The sequence below is a fragment of the Phaseolus vulgaris genome, chromosome 8 (genome assembly GCF_051622355.1).
Source record: "Phaseolus vulgaris cultivar YP4 chromosome 8, ASM5162235v1, whole genome shotgun sequence".
NCBI classification, from domain to species: domain Eukaryota; kingdom Viridiplantae; phylum Streptophyta; class Magnoliopsida; order Fabales; family Fabaceae; genus Phaseolus; species Phaseolus vulgaris.
In genome coordinates, this window is record NC_143505.1 from 4,878,654 (window position 1) to 4,893,759 (window position 15,106).

General features: G+C 30.1%; 2 protein-coding genes across 3 annotated transcripts; one reads left to right on the forward strand and one right to left on the reverse strand.

Annotated features, from left to right (window-relative positions):
- Window positions 1-1,414: 1,414 nt before the first annotated feature.
- Window positions 1,415-4,599, reverse strand: LOC137823616 (thioredoxin F-type, chloroplastic). Its single transcript, XM_068628824.1, has 3 exons — window positions 3,780-4,599; window positions 2,021-2,120; window positions 1,415-1,838 (listed from the first exon to the last, which is right to left on the reverse strand). Exons 1-3 carry the CDS (start codon window positions 4,088-4,090, stop codon window positions 1,704-1,706), a joined length of 546 nt encoding a protein of 181 aa, XP_068484925.1. The 5' UTR covers window positions 4,091-4,599; the 3' UTR covers window positions 1,415-1,703.
- A 4,759-nt stretch (window positions 4,600-9,358) lies between these two features.
- LOC137823618 (aspartic proteinase 36) lies at window positions 9,359-14,574 on the forward strand. 2 transcript variants are annotated; one of them, XM_068628826.1, is made up of 10 exons: window positions 9,359-10,097; window positions 10,261-10,390; window positions 10,552-10,799; window positions 11,329-11,556; window positions 12,122-12,284; window positions 12,357-12,430; window positions 12,966-13,056; window positions 13,328-13,403; window positions 13,738-13,809; window positions 14,104-14,574. In XM_068628826.1, exons 1-10 carry the CDS (start codon window positions 9,874-9,876, stop codon window positions 14,244-14,246), a joined length of 1,449 nt encoding a protein of 482 aa, XP_068484927.1. In that variant the 5' UTR covers window positions 9,359-9,873; the 3' UTR covers window positions 14,247-14,574. The 2 variants fall into 2 exon arrangements, with proteins under 2 accessions (XP_068484927.1, XP_068484926.1); XM_068628825.1 differs by having other exon boundaries at window positions 9,370-10,097; window positions 13,313-13,403.
- Window positions 14,575-15,106: the final 532 nt, after the last annotated feature.

The following is a 15,106-nucleotide window of genomic DNA, read 5'->3' on the forward strand; positions in this document are numbered from 1 at the left end:
AAAAACACTTTTGGATATAGATATCCGAAAGTCGCACAATTTACAGATGAGTGCATCAGTTTAATGGGGGAGTGCCCTGCGTATTAGTTCCCGTAACCACAACTCTTCTCCTCCTCCGTAAACTACAGCTCTTCGCCTTCTCTCTGTCGTCGTGCCTTAGAAACTCAGTGAGTGGTGTGTGTTGGGTGTCGTTGTGCCTTAGGTGCTTAAGGGTTGTTGTAGGGAAATGTATTAAGGAAATAATAATTATCAAATTATATGCAATTATTGTATGCAATATTTGACGATATTGTACCCAATTATATGCAATTAATTTAATAATTATAGAATCTCATGATTAGTATCCTACCTAATTAGATTGTAATTTGGGAGAGAGAAACTCCCTATATATTTCCTATACATGAGTGATGTAATATACACATAAGAATAATAAACATCTCTTCTTCTTACCATTTTTTATCATTTTCTTATAAAATGCATTGGTGCAGCGGAAACTTATGCTTTATTTCATTAAGGATACAATAGACATTTTACATTATTCATTAAGGACGCAAAGGGCATTTCACAAAGTGTTGGTGGGTGTAGGTAAAAAATGATATGATATAGTGAGAATCTGCATAGAAGAGAATTCTTTACATTAAGAGAAAAAAAAAAGTGAAGAGTAAAGAAAAATGAGAATTTTTTTTATAAGAATTGATGATTGATGTGATAGGTATGATTGATAATTTTTTTTTATTATAAATATTGTAATATTACAATTTCACCCTAATATTAAAAATAATTTAAATAAAATATAATTATTTATTTATATGCCAAACTCATTTGTTATTAAAACATTATTCTCGAATCCATGAATTGAGTTGAAAAAAAATATAAATTATTTGACAAAAATTATTGAAAATAAATTTTGATAAAAATAAATAAAATTAAAATAGAAATAATTGTAGAAGATTCAAGTTAAATTATAAATTTTTAAAAATTTAATAAAATAAATTGAAATTGATGCAAAAATTCAATGCCTTATTAATAAAAATAATAATACTAAATATAGAATTGTACTATGATGAAAAAAGAGTTATATAAAAATAATTAGACGGAAAAAAAAATCATATGATCACGTTTCATTAAAGGAGTATTCTTGTACAATTCATGAAATCAATTGAAAAAAAAATTACAAATTATCTAACACACATAAAAATATATGAAAATTCGTAAAATTAAATTAATATTGTAAATATTATTATAAATTTATTTTGATTATTTTTTTAATTTTTTTATTATTAACTTATTATTATTACTTTTATATATTATTATTTAATAAATTATTTTGATTATTATTATTTAAAATATTATTATTATATTGTAATTGATTATGTTATAACTTATAACAGTCTATTATCTATCTTCTCACAAATGTTTCAAGAGTACTTTTGTATTCTCACAAATGTATAAGTGACTTTCTCTTTCTTCTCCCTTTGCACAGATACAAAGAACACAGAAGAACACACGTTCCCTAAAATCCATCTGGGTGAATATTACTCACCCACTTACAAAGACAACGTTAGGGAATAAACAATTAGCTTACAACAATCACATGATAGCATTTCATCATCTTCCACTCCTCATCATCTTACATTTGCATAGAATACTTACAAAGGGTGTCAAGCATAATATTTTTACACAGAAAGAGAATACTTATATTCTTAGCTCAATCGAACATTGTCAATGGCAGCAACCAAATCATCGAATTTAGCTCCAGTAACTTCTTTTACAACCTTGTTGTCCTTCAGAATTTTAAAAGTGGGAACCACTTTAATCCCCAGCTCTTTTGCCAATGGCTGCCAACAAACATTAAACAAATTATACCACGTTTGTTAAGGAAAGTATTGATTAACCCTATGCTCAATAAAATATGTTCATACATAAACTAAGGATGAACATGTACTTTAATCTCATCCCTATGTATCACGATTCTTAAATGGATTCATATAGGTAATATTTTTTTGAATTGGGCACATACCCTGTTGTCTTGGTTGCAATCAAGTTTTAGAAAGACAACATCCTCATACTTCTTAGATAATTCTTGAAACTTTGGAGCCATCACTTTGCAAGGGCCACACCTGAAAAAAATCATAAATTTATATCAAAGATTGTCCAAATATTCAGTTGGCAACAAGCAAGGGTAACAATGTCATAAAGGATCAACCTAAACAAGACTTTCAAGTTGAGTTATTGAAAAAGCCAAATACTTCCCACCTTCAACATGGTGAAAATAAAATAAAGACTCTAAAAACAAACATTCCTGCAGTACCGTACCAGAGAATATAACAAAAACAAATTAACCAAAGATTTTAATGTTAAGCTTTAGTATTAGCTCTGTTTTTGCTTATGTTGTTTTGTTACCCAACCAGTTTATCATTACCAAAGAAACTTGCTCTGAAGCTGATCACTATTTTGGTCAAACAACATCACCATAAAACTTCATGTATAATTCACTCTTGTACACATTGTGGAGATAAAAAAATAAGTACACTCATTATGCAAGCTAAATCAGGCAAAGCTAGTTGACAGTGAGTTAATACAAGTGACCTGATTTGGGACCATTTGTTTAATATACCAAAAGACAGCTCCATAGTACAACACATGTATAGGCCTTTGCAAAGCACATAAATCCTAAAAAGTTTGACACACAATTGTTGGTCTAAAGCCAACTTAGAAGCTTTCCAGCAATGTTGGACTGGAAAGCATCCACACTAAATATCGTGATAAGTTGGCAAAAGCAAAAAGTTATAACTATTGATAGTTAAATCAATTAATAAATATTGTGAAAAGTTGCATACACATTTATAATAAACTATGCAGTTCTTTAAACCTATTATCTTCACTTTCTTGGTTACAGCATCTAACTTTTCCCTCTAAAATGAACCCTCACTTCATGAAACAAATACTATTTCTCTCACACTTAATTATATGAACTTTTTGTTCGCGGGGTGTGACCTTGGCTGAAGTTCATCTTGAACCATCCCCATTAAGGTACTTACAATACTTTGAAAATTGCTCAGAGATATATTATGAGGGAATCTAAGTCTGATCTACAATTGATTATGCACGGTGCTGGTCAAAAAACGCTAGCTTATGCATATTTCTGAAGGCAGGACAAAAAATTAAAAACCAGAAGAGAGAAAAAGGGCTTATAGAACAAGAATTTAATAAAACACTAACCAAGTCACACAAAATATATGCAAACTGTTATTAGCTAAACTTTTATTTGTCTTAAGACGTCCCAGCTGCACAATTCAAGACCTACTATGAGTGCAACCATGTTAAAGACTAAGATTGCTCCAATCACACACCATGTTAGGATAATTCATTCTCGGTAGAGTGGGAAATTCACTTTAATGCAAATGAATGCCATTCCAATTTCCAATTCATACCTCACATTTTTGTTTGTACCAAGGCAGTGTATACAACAAAGTGATTTTCATTACTCTTGCCCCCTTTTCATCTAAATCACTGATTGTTAGGTGATACCAACCATGATCTTGGGTCTTGACAAAATCAGCATAAAGCTAACCATAACAATGTTTACCAAGGAATCTCCCAGCTAAGAGAGAGCCAGCACATGCAGCTTTACAAACAGATGTAAAGCATGATTCTTTCTTCAATTATAATCCAATCCACCATAAAATATGACAATATTATAAAAAAGAAAAGCACGTGGTTATAAGCTATAACAATATATATATCACATGATATACAACTGTACATAATTAACATACCATTGGGTGTACATGTCTAGAACAACGGTTTTATCCCCGGCAGCCTTAACAATCGGCCAGAAGGTGTCCTTGTTTACCTCAGTGACTTGTCCCACTGTGACTGTGGGTCCTGCAGTTTCCAAACTAGATCTTACACCAACACTTCTCCTCAAACTCAAACTTCTAGTTCTAGTACTCAAGTTGAGATTCACATTAGCAATATTTGAGTTACCAAAACAAGACCCAAGTGAAGGTCTCAAAGAAGAACCACTATCTAAGGAAGAAGATGCAACCCATTTAGGGTTAGGAGAGACACAAACATTCAGAGCCATTGGTGCTAGCTGGGAGTTCCAATGCCAAAGGGGAAAGAACTCATCTCACATATAGCGAGTGCATGTGGAGGGGAGGAGGTTCAACACGAAAAGACATTATTGCCCTTGTGATTTGTGTATGATATTGTTGCTATCTCAGAATGAGGGTTGTTTTGGTAAACTCAGCAGAGCAGCCACAGTGATGTTGGAACAAACAAGCACGTCTAGTATTTTACAGTTATTACCAAAATACCCTTTTCTGATTTTTTGGATCAGAGAAAAACAAAAACGTCATTGATTCTGCATTTGGGAGTTCTCCTTCTCCACATAAATGATCACAAAATCGAAAAAAAAATCTATAATCCACACAAAAACAAAGACGCTATGTTGAAATTTCTGATGCAATTGAAACTGTGATGCAGAAATAGAAAAAAGAAAGAGTAACGAATTAGACCTTGGAATAGGGATTTGACGAGTGAGAAGAGGAATCTAGGGCATTGAGAAGAAACTGCTGAGCAATGAAGAACTTTGTAAGATCCTTCATCTCCTTCTGAAACTTCAGCATTTACTCCATTCCAGAAACATAAAGGTTTTGCAGTTGCAATATTTTTATTTTTATTTGAAATAAAGAGTGAAGTGGTGAAATATTTTGTTTTTAATATAAAAAAATAAAAAAATTTAATTTTAATTTGGTTGAAATTACTAAAAAAGTTAAATTTAAAAAACAAAATACAATAATTAAATATTAATCTTAATTTTATAATAAATATACCTGATCATTATTGAATATACTGAATTACTTCAAATAAAAGTAATAAAACTAAACTTTTTATATTAAATTATTTTTTATCATATTAAAATAAAATATTTCAATATCTTTTATATATTCATTTTTTATATGAAATTTCACTTTATATTCTTAAAATTATTTTACATAAATTAAATGTGAATTAAACTTTGTAAGACTAATTGTGATTGTATTTTGGTTTTTCCTCATTTTCTTATATAAGTAACATTGACAAATTTAAATTTACTTGTGCAATTTTTTTCTTGAGAGATAATCATGTCCATTTCAAAATTAGCGTGTAACTCTTCGTAATTATTTATATTTTATTTAATAAAAGTTATTGTTAGGAAAAACAATGTTTAATTCATTGCAAACAAAATAAAAGTATTCAGCATGCTTGCTGCATAAAGTAATGTATCATATACTTTGTTATTCTAGCATGTATTTTTAAAATAAAATATTTATACTCTATTAATTGAATACAACCTTATTCTTCATATAAATTCAACTTTAACACTGTTTTGATAAAGTTGTTGTACTATGTATGAGAATTTGAAGGCTGAGATTGGGGATTTATTGTAACACCTTTGATGAAAGGATTTCAACTAATTTGCAAAGAAATAAATGGAATATGAGAAATGAGAGAAGCATTCCATGTGAAATGTGGTGATTTGCATGAAAAAATTACTTATTACTGTGTAATTACCATTGCATCCTTGCATGGGAATTTGAAGTATCAATGTGGGTGTGGTTTGCATGAAATTGGTGAAAGTTGGTTTTCCATAAAAGGAGTTTGGATGTGCTCTTAATGTTTGTTAAATGGTTACTATAGAAATGAAGAGCATTGTTGGATTGATAGTGTGATCATTCTTGGATGTGACTTAAGATTTTAAAATATGTGTATATTATATGAGATAGGTGTAAGGTAAAGCCTTTAACCTACAAAGAAAGAGAAGTTGTTGTGTGAATAAGTAAAGTGAAGAGATTCTTTTGTGATCTTTCTAAACAAATAGTGAGTTCACATGGTTATGTAGGAGGTGTATATGGCTAGGAGGAGAGTGAGTGGGAAAAGAAAAGAGATCATTTTTGTGTGGAGACAAAGTTGTACCCTTGGAGTTGGAGGTAAGCTTTCTTGTTGTCCCATTTAGTTTTCCTTGCTTGATGTTGAGTAGGGAGGTAACAAACATGGTATTTTTTTAAGTGTAGAGGATGAGGTGAACATGAAGAAAGTTATATTAGTTTGAGAATGAAAGGTACCACTGCAAAAGACATAAGCTTTGTAAGTTTATGAAGGTTGAGCTTTGATTGTGTAGATTCATTTGAGTTTTTTTAAATAAATGTTGGATAGTGTGTGTGGTTGAATGATAATGTGGTTATTTCAAATAAGCATTGTTTGGGCATGGTACATGCATTTGAAGTTCTGGAAACGTTGTTATGTTAAATGAAGGGATTATAATTGATTATGTACTGGTAGAGTTCGCACAACCGAGACCATGACTCGGCACCCGGTTCAAGCCGACCGACATCTCTAAAATCATTACGCCTAAATAAGATTAACGAGACTAATCAGTGAACAAGCAACTAGGTAATATACTTTTAAGCATGACCAAACTCCCTAATTCGGTCTAATAACAAAGGGCTCGTGACAATCATATAAATAAGCATAGATTCCAAGAATCAAGTACGTCTTCATACAATATTAAGAGTTTTGAGTGTCGAATACCGAATTCTCACTTAAGCGTCAGAGTACATTTTGCAGGTACCATTCGAGCTTAGAGTTCACGAGGACGAGAGGTAGAATAACGAAGGAAGAGTGAGAAGTTCGTTTTGAGAGGAAGGGAGAAACTGAATACCGATTGATTGAAAAGTGGTTCAAATCGTTCTCTTGGTTCCAACCCCGTTCAAGAACATATTAGGTTTGAGATCCGTAATCGATCATACCCTTAAAGTAATAATGAACATAACCCATCATACATGTGTTTGTATTATTTGAAACCTAAGATAGTTAATCAACTAGAGTTTGAATCAATTAAACCCTTTAATAATCAATTATAGATTATTTTGTGTAAAATTTAGTAAAAAATTAACACGTGAATAGCCTTATTCATATAGTATGTTAATCAATGATGATGGTGTGCTTACTTTCATATTAACTTAAATATCAAGAGATTGAACATGACATGGTAGATTTGCATGAAATCTTAGATTTTACTATTTTACTAGGAAGGTTGCATGGTTAAGAAATTTCAAAAAAATATGTTGTGATTTATATTACAATTAAATTGCAAAATGTTTTTCATTCATTATTTGTAATTGGCTGTAAGGAAGTTGTTAATGTTACATTATCTTAATTTACTATTTTTATAACGGATGGAAATATATGATTCAAATTTGAACAAAATTTAAAATTATAATTTTTTTTTAATATATGGTATGTATATTATATTTATTATTATGATAAGTTGAAATTATTATAAATTTTTGAATTATTATAAAAAAAAATATTGTTAAGGTATTGTTTTTTATTTTATATTAATTTGAATTAAATTTTTTTCAAAAATAAGTTTTCTTTATATTATTATTAATAGACAGAAAATATTTATGACAAAATACCAACTTTTTTTAATAAACATTATTCTTAATTTTAATTAAAATTATTTAAAAATTTGAGGATATGATTTTTTTTAAAAATGAATTAATATACTATTTTCTAGCTATTGGTTGTAAAAAAAATTATTTTCTTATTTACAATTCTTTATCTAAAATATATAAATATATATTAATCTTTAGATATAAACATTTATCTTTATTTTAATTTAACTCTTTTTAAGATAAAAATATTTCAGTAAATGAATAAATAATATAATTATTATTTTTATATAAAATCACATCACTTATATCTTATATCTTTCCACCTAAATTCACTCATTTTCTCACTCTTTTTTATAAATTCAAATAACATAATTTTCCATTCTCTTCTCCTTCCTTTCCTCCTGGTTTTACTCTCACCCTCTCCCAAACAATACCAAAAAAAGTGATGATGTTTTAAAAATAAGTTTTTTTTATATAAAATTATCAAAATATTATATTTCTTTTCCCTCAATTAAATATTATGAGCATGTGTGTTTTTAATTAATGAATAATGAGAAGATAATTTTTAAAATACGTAAGAATGAAGGTGCATTTAGTATAATTACGTTTTTTTCACAATAACCGGAATTTTAGTCATTAACAAGTTTCAAATTAACTAGCGTTTGCACCTTATAACGAGTATTAATTTATTTTTTTCTAATTTAATTTCACATTAATTATTTATGTTTTAATGAAAGTAATGTTTTATTAAAAAAGTAGAGCTATTTAAAAAAAATTGAATTTATATACTTTTGTTCTAACACGTGTGAAACAACTCTATACACCAATCATATATTAGAAAGAATAATTAATTTTTATAGATATCACTACAAGAAAATCATTAAATAAAAAAAAAATAATAATTAATTGTTATAATGATTATATTAGAGAGTATTTTAGAAAAAAAAATATTAGTTTATATTATTATTGATAAATAATTTTTAAATTGATATCTAATTAGCTACCAAAATTTTAACTATTAGTTACTTAAATTCTAAATCTTTTAGGAACAATCTTGATAATTAATTAGATATCAATTTAAAAATTATTTATTAATAATAAAAATTAATTTAGAAAGTGATTTATATATTTAATTTAATTTAATTTATTTATATTTTAAGAAAAAAAAATTGAGGAAGAAAATTGATCCAAAAACAACTCAGAACTTCACGCGCTTATTAAAATAACACTGTAATAATTAATGCTTTTATTGAATAAGAATTTTATTAAAAAAACGTAAGCTCTTTCAATGACTTACATTTAATTTAATTTAACTTCGTGTTTAAGTCTTAAATATACAATTAATCAACACGACAACGAAGATTTGATTCTCAACTGTTGGAAATATAGAAAATTATAATTGTGTCGATTAATAAATCAAAACTCAGAATTTTATATTGAGATGCATACAGATATAATTTTGATGAAAAAAAGTATACATATTTTAATAAAACAATATATTAGAAAATAAGTATTAAAAAATGAGTTAAATATATTTTTCGTGTTAAATATTTATTTTTAATATTTTTAATATTGCCTAAATATAATTTCCATAACCAAAACTAGTAAGAGGAGGGTGCGTTACGTCTCTTGGTTGTAAGAAAACTGCAATAATGATTTTAATGTTTTAACTAATTAAACTAAAAAAAGATTGTATCAATTAATTCACAAATATGATGTGATCATGAAAGTTGGTCCATATAAATATTATTTAATAATAGAAAAAGAAATAATGCAGATTAAGGAAAAAGAAAATATACGTTATGATAATAAATAATAAAAAAGGTGATGCATGGATGGTGTGGCATGAAATGAGAGTTGAAGATGCATCATGCATGCGTGTGATTTATGTTTATCTTTTGTTCCAAAAATGGGGTGAATCAATGGGGCGTGTTTGGAAGAAAAAGTAGTGATGCTGAAAATTGGATTAGAAGCAAAGAAGGAAAAAAGAAGAAGATGAAGATGATGAGATGAAACAGAAGAGACAAAATGAACAAAGCAAAACAAAGAAAACAACCAAAAATAAGAGAACGTTGTTAAATGTACAACGACAATGAACAACGTTGTTTATTTATGGTTAAGGCTTTTAAAATATACATATATATTCTAAATATGCTGTTCAAGACGTGTTGTTTACCATTGAAACCGCAAAAGATTTCCTCTTTTTTCTCTCCTTGTCTCTCTCTCTTGCATTTGTCCGTGTTTATCAAAGCTGAGTCGTTTCTTTTGTATTTGTTTGTTTCTCCATTCTTCCCCTATCCCACTTCTTTGTTTCATTCACCGACCCTTATTTTCTATCTGGGTCGGCAATGCTTTTGAATTAGTCTATTGTTTCGTGTTGTTGTTCTTCGTTGTTGCTTTTTCTTGAAGCTACCCTTTACCTCGAATGATGGATCTTACACAAAGATTGACGCTTTTCCTTGTGGCGTTGTTTGTTTTGCAACTTTGTTCTGTCGCCAATGCCAATTTGGCTTTCCCTGTTGAACGCAAATTCAAAGGCCCCGTTCAAAACCTCGCTGCTCTCAAAGATCATGATGCTCTTCGTCGAGGAAGGTTTCTCTCTGCCGTTGATGTCCCTCTTGGTGGCAATGGTCGTGCCAATTCAAATGGGTCGGTTTTCTTTCCCTCCTCTTTATTCTCTTTATCTTTTGTTTTTCACATGCAAAGTTTTTCTTTTCTTTTCTCGATTATGTGTGGTTTGTGTGTTGCATGCTTTGAAGGTTGTCACCATTTTCTATTTGGGTGTTTGATTTTGCTTGTGTAATTTGTTCAGGCTGTATTATACCAAAATTGGGATTGGCTCTCCTGTGAAGGACTTCTATGTACAAGTTGATACAGGGAGTGACATTCTGTGGGTGAATTGTGTTGGCTGCACAACATGTCCTAAGAAAAGCGGTCTTGGTGTATGTATCTAGACTCAATTTACAGCTTCAACATTCATGCCATATTGAAAGTTCTTATGGTAGAATGCATAATGCATATTTGTTTCATTTGTTCATGAATCAGAGCTATTGGAGTAGCCACTTGCCAGTGTAGGTTTTACTATATTATTATCATGTTGCAGATGGACTTAACCCTCTACGACCCTGAGGCATCCAAAAGTTCAACTATGATTGGTTGTGACAATGACTTTTGCACTTCCACATATGATGGTCCTATTTCTGGATGCACAAAAGACATGTCCTGCCCATACAGCATAACTTATGGAGATGGAAGTACGACCTCTGGATCCTATGTGAAGGATTATCTTACATTCGACCGAGCCAGTGGTGATCTCAAAACTGTACCGGAAAATAGCACTGTGATTTTTGGGTGAGTCCAATTTATAGTTCTTCTCATTTAGCACATGCATAATTGAGTGAGTATTACTTGACAGATAATTGAGCCTTTGACATCCTCACACCTTGACCTTATGTTATGCCAATTAAACTACAAGCTTGTTGGTGATATATAGTCAAATATTGTTGGCCTCAATAGGATATCTCTGTTGTAAACCGTTGTTAACTGTTTTTTTCTGGTTAGATAGTTTCCATTATAGACACATTTGTTTGTTTTTACTAGATTTTCTTTGGGGAATCTCGAGTATAATGTCTTAAATTTATTTACTTAATTATTGGGCTAAATGGGAGCATTGGTGGGTGCAAGCACAACAGTTGGAGTGCTAAATGTCTTTATAGCACTAGGCTTCCTTTTTTTATTTTTGGGGGATGGAGTTTCAAAGTATCTTTTTTTTTTCTTGCATGGTACTATAATATTGCTTCCTAGGTTGGTAAATACATAAAGAAAAAGGTCATTGTTCCATTTGTGTTTAATGTCTTTTTGAATATTCACTTGCTGATAGGTGTGGAGCTAGACAATCTGGGACATTAAGTTCAGGTTCTGATGAATCCCTTGATGGAATAATTGGTTTAGGACAAGCAAATTCGTCTGTGCTTTCACAGCTTGCTGCAGCTGGAAAGGTGAAAAGGGTATTTTCACACTGCCTTGACAGTTTTACTGGAGGAGGAATATTTGCCATAGGGGAAGTAGTGGAGCCAAAATTTAACAAAACTTCATTGGTACCAAAAATGTATGTACTGCAGAATCGTCTTTGTTCCCATACCATGTTATTTCTTGTAACTGTATTTGATCTGTTTTATTCCTTGATAACTGTAATTTGATGGATTAGTGTAGAATATATTGAATGATAAGGGTACTTACGTTTAACTTCCGATTAGTTTTTCGTAGATGCAATATTACTGAAGACTATTATTGACTTCTGAATTCTTTATTGTCTTGATATATTTAGCAAAAACCTTATGATTATGGTATAAAGTTGATCAATTGATGAAAATACTGTAAATGTGAGATATATAAGTCCTTTTGTTTTTCGTGGTCCACTTGAGGGGCAAATTGATCCATACACTGAATAAAGTTTTATTTTTTTGCATATTTTATTCTAGTAAGGCTTTCTTCATCTTTTACAAAGGTGGATTCATTGTGAAATCTCTTATATAAGCAATGAAACAAAACTTTCTGAGAGCTCTGGCATATTATCTTGCAGATGTTATACCAGATTCTTCTAATGTATTTTATATCAAGTTTAGTTTTGGTATTGGAATTATGTTCTAACTGTAGTCTACTGACTATTTTAGGGCACACTACAATGTGATTTTGAAGGACTTGGAGGTTGGTGGGGAGACTGTACAACTACCCACAGATATATTTGATTTTACAACTGGGAGGGGAACAATTATAGATAGTGGTACAACCCTGGCTTATCTTCCACCCACAGTTTATGAGCAACTATTGGAGAAGGTAAGAGTAATTTTAACAGCTAAGTAAATCAATTTTTCCCACTTGAATTCTCATGATTATTCTTTGTGGTAGGTTTTGGCACCACAGTCTGGAATGAAATTATATCTCGTTGAAGATCAATTTACATGTTTCCGTTTTGATGACAAGTATGTACTCATCTTTGTGACTTTATTTTGCTTCAGTTTTCTTTTGAAATAAGTATCCAATATTAAGGTGTGATGACCTTTTTATTTGATCTGTCATTTGTTTGATTGGCATATACTAAGCATTGCCATAATTTTAGGGGTGGGAGATACTGAGGTTTATTTTCTTGGTTGTTTGATCCATATAGTATGTTGATGTCAGGTTGTCATTGAAATTTATCTTAAAAAATATTTAGCTATCTCTCTCTTGATAATATTAGTAATCAAATATTTTGGTATATGCAATGGTTGAATGATCATCAAACAAATAGTCTCTTATGTGATTGTTCCACTTGACTAGAAGTATATAGCAATTGTTCTAGATGAGATAGTCTTATAATGCAGAAATAGAAATTGAGCACAAATTGTTCAGATGGTATTCTGAATATAAACAATGTATTCTCAAAGTAAATTTTTCACCAGTTCAAGAAGGCAACGATTTCACATCAATTTTCTTGCATATGCAGCTCTTAACTTGTTGACCATTGTAATTTTGCAGTATTGACAAGGGATTTCCAACTGTCAAGTTTACCTTCGAGGAGGGGCTTACTCTGACAGCTTATCCTCATGATTACCTATTCCTCTTTAAAGTGAGTGGAATTTGAATAAGTTGTTGTATTGTATATGTATATATTTGCTAATTTGATGAATGTTTAACCAGTCAAACATATACAAGTTTATTTTCATATGGAAACTATACCATAAAGTTTAATCTATTACTGCCTGAATTGATTTCTCCCTCTTGGAAATTAAATTTACTAGGTGCTTTGTTTGTACACCCTGCACTTGTAAATTAATTTGTTTATTTATCTTCACCTCACTTTTGACTACACCTATAAATTTAAGTGTCATTGTCCTCAGGAAAACATGTGGTGTGTTGGCTGGCAAAAAAGTATGGCCCAAACTAAGGATGGACACGACATAATTCTTCTTGGAGGTAAATTTTGAAATTTTGATTCACTAATATTTTAATCTATTCACTTGTTATTATGGTTTTGATTTGTCCATTACGTCCTTAAATATTTCTTATGTTAAATTAAGAACTTGCATATGATGTTAGCTTAAGAGTCTGTTTCTGTTATATGTTAGCTATTTTGTGTAACTTTCAGATTATGTTTGTTTGTTCCTTTTATTGTACCTTTATTTCTGTTTGGTAAAACTTGATAATAGACCTGACCTGACCAATGGTAATTCAAAATTTCTGATCATTTTGGAAATTAGTGTCATTGAATGACTATCACTTGTTTACATGAAGTTGTTTCCTATTGCAGATTTGGTGTTATCAAACAAGTTAGTAGTATATGATCTTGAAAACATGACCATTGGATGGGCTGAATACAATTGTGAGTACCCTCTTATTTATATGCTAAATTTATTAAGGTTATACCAATGATATTATTAAGAAATGGACTTAAAGGCAAACTCAACCTCACAAAATTAGCTTATAAGGTGAGGTTTGCACTCACTTATATATTATGAAATGTCTTAATCTTTAGTCGATGTGACATCTCCAACCGATATCACCTGGGATTATTTCTTCCAATTCATTATGACCCTTGCATTGTCTTTTACTGATAAACTTGATGAACAAACATGTAATAGAAGATGACTTTTGCATTGTGTTGTTGGTTATTTAGGCTCTTCCAGCATCAAAGTGAAGGATGATAAGACTGGAAATGTATATTCAGTGAGCGCACATGATCTTTCTTCAGCTTCCACCATGTTAATTGGAAGTGTATTAACGCTCTTAATGATGCTTATTACAATGCTAATCTCTTAAATCAACAGTGTAATCGAGGGATGGTATTTATTTCATTTTGCTGTAACATAGTTCCTTGATGGTAAGCTTCATTGGAATAAATTAACCATTTCTCGAGTACATAAAGAAAGAAGTGGGATAGGGGAGAGATTTCTAAGTTGTTTTCAATTACCTCCTTGTATAATTTTTTCAAAAGAGAAAGGCATAATGTTCTAAAGGACACAATATCATTTTTCTGATGATATTGCATTATTGCTGCATAGGAAAATTGTTAAAAAATAGTTTATTGTAAACTATGCATCTTATAAGATCCACAATTTTTTGCTGAGTAAATTGCACTACTCTCCCACCTGTTGTAAAGTAAGAGTAAATTTTATTTTCTTAATCACATATTGAAACAGAGTAATGGTCATTTGTTGTGATTGAAGTGGTAATCAATTACACCTTGAATGCATAGTTTATAAACATGATCATTGATTATTTTTGTGAATATAAGAAACAAGCTTGGGCACCATCAAGAATTTTCAAACCTAATGCAATAATTTGTGAACTTTAATTGTACTTCTATCCCCTTAAAGTACAATTGCATAAACATTTGCTTTGAGTCCAAAACTCTTCCATCTAAAACTTTTAATTTTTACCATTTTACTTCAAGTCACCACAGATGAAGTTAATTAAATTGTTCAATCAACAATCATAAAAAAAAGATTGTTTAAATCATAAAATCACTTTGTGTAAAATCTATTTTATTCTAATTATAGTTTAATTTTCTTATGTTGTGATAGTGACTTGTGTCAAACTTATAAATTAACTACCATGATGATTGATATTTGGAGTAATGATAATAATGTAAGACCAAAAATGGAAATGATATTTTTTAT

Coding starts and splice junctions, on each gene's coding strand:
- LOC137823616 (XM_068628824.1), bottom strand. CDS start 4,090: ATGGCTCTGAATGTTTGTGTCTCTCCTAACCCTAAATGGGTTGCATCT. Junction 2,121..3,779: donor CTAGACATGTACACCCAATG/GTATGTTAATTA, acceptor GATTTTTTTCAG/GTGTGGCCCTTGCAAAGTGA. Junction 1,839..2,020: donor ATTGCAACCAAGACAACAGG/GTATGTGCCCAA, acceptor GTTTGTTGGCAG/CCATTGGCAAAAGAGCTGGG.
- LOC137823618 (XM_068628825.1), top strand. CDS start 9,874: ATGATGGATCTTACACAAAGATTGACGCTTTTCCTTGTGGCGTTGTTT. Junction 10,098..10,260: donor GGTCGTGCCAATTCAAATGG/GTCGGTTTTCTT, acceptor TAATTTGTTCAG/GCTGTATTATACCAAAATTG. Junction 13,057..13,312: donor ATTACCTATTCCTCTTTAAA/GTGAGTGGAATT, acceptor TATAAATTTAAG/TGTCATTGTCCTCAGGAAAA.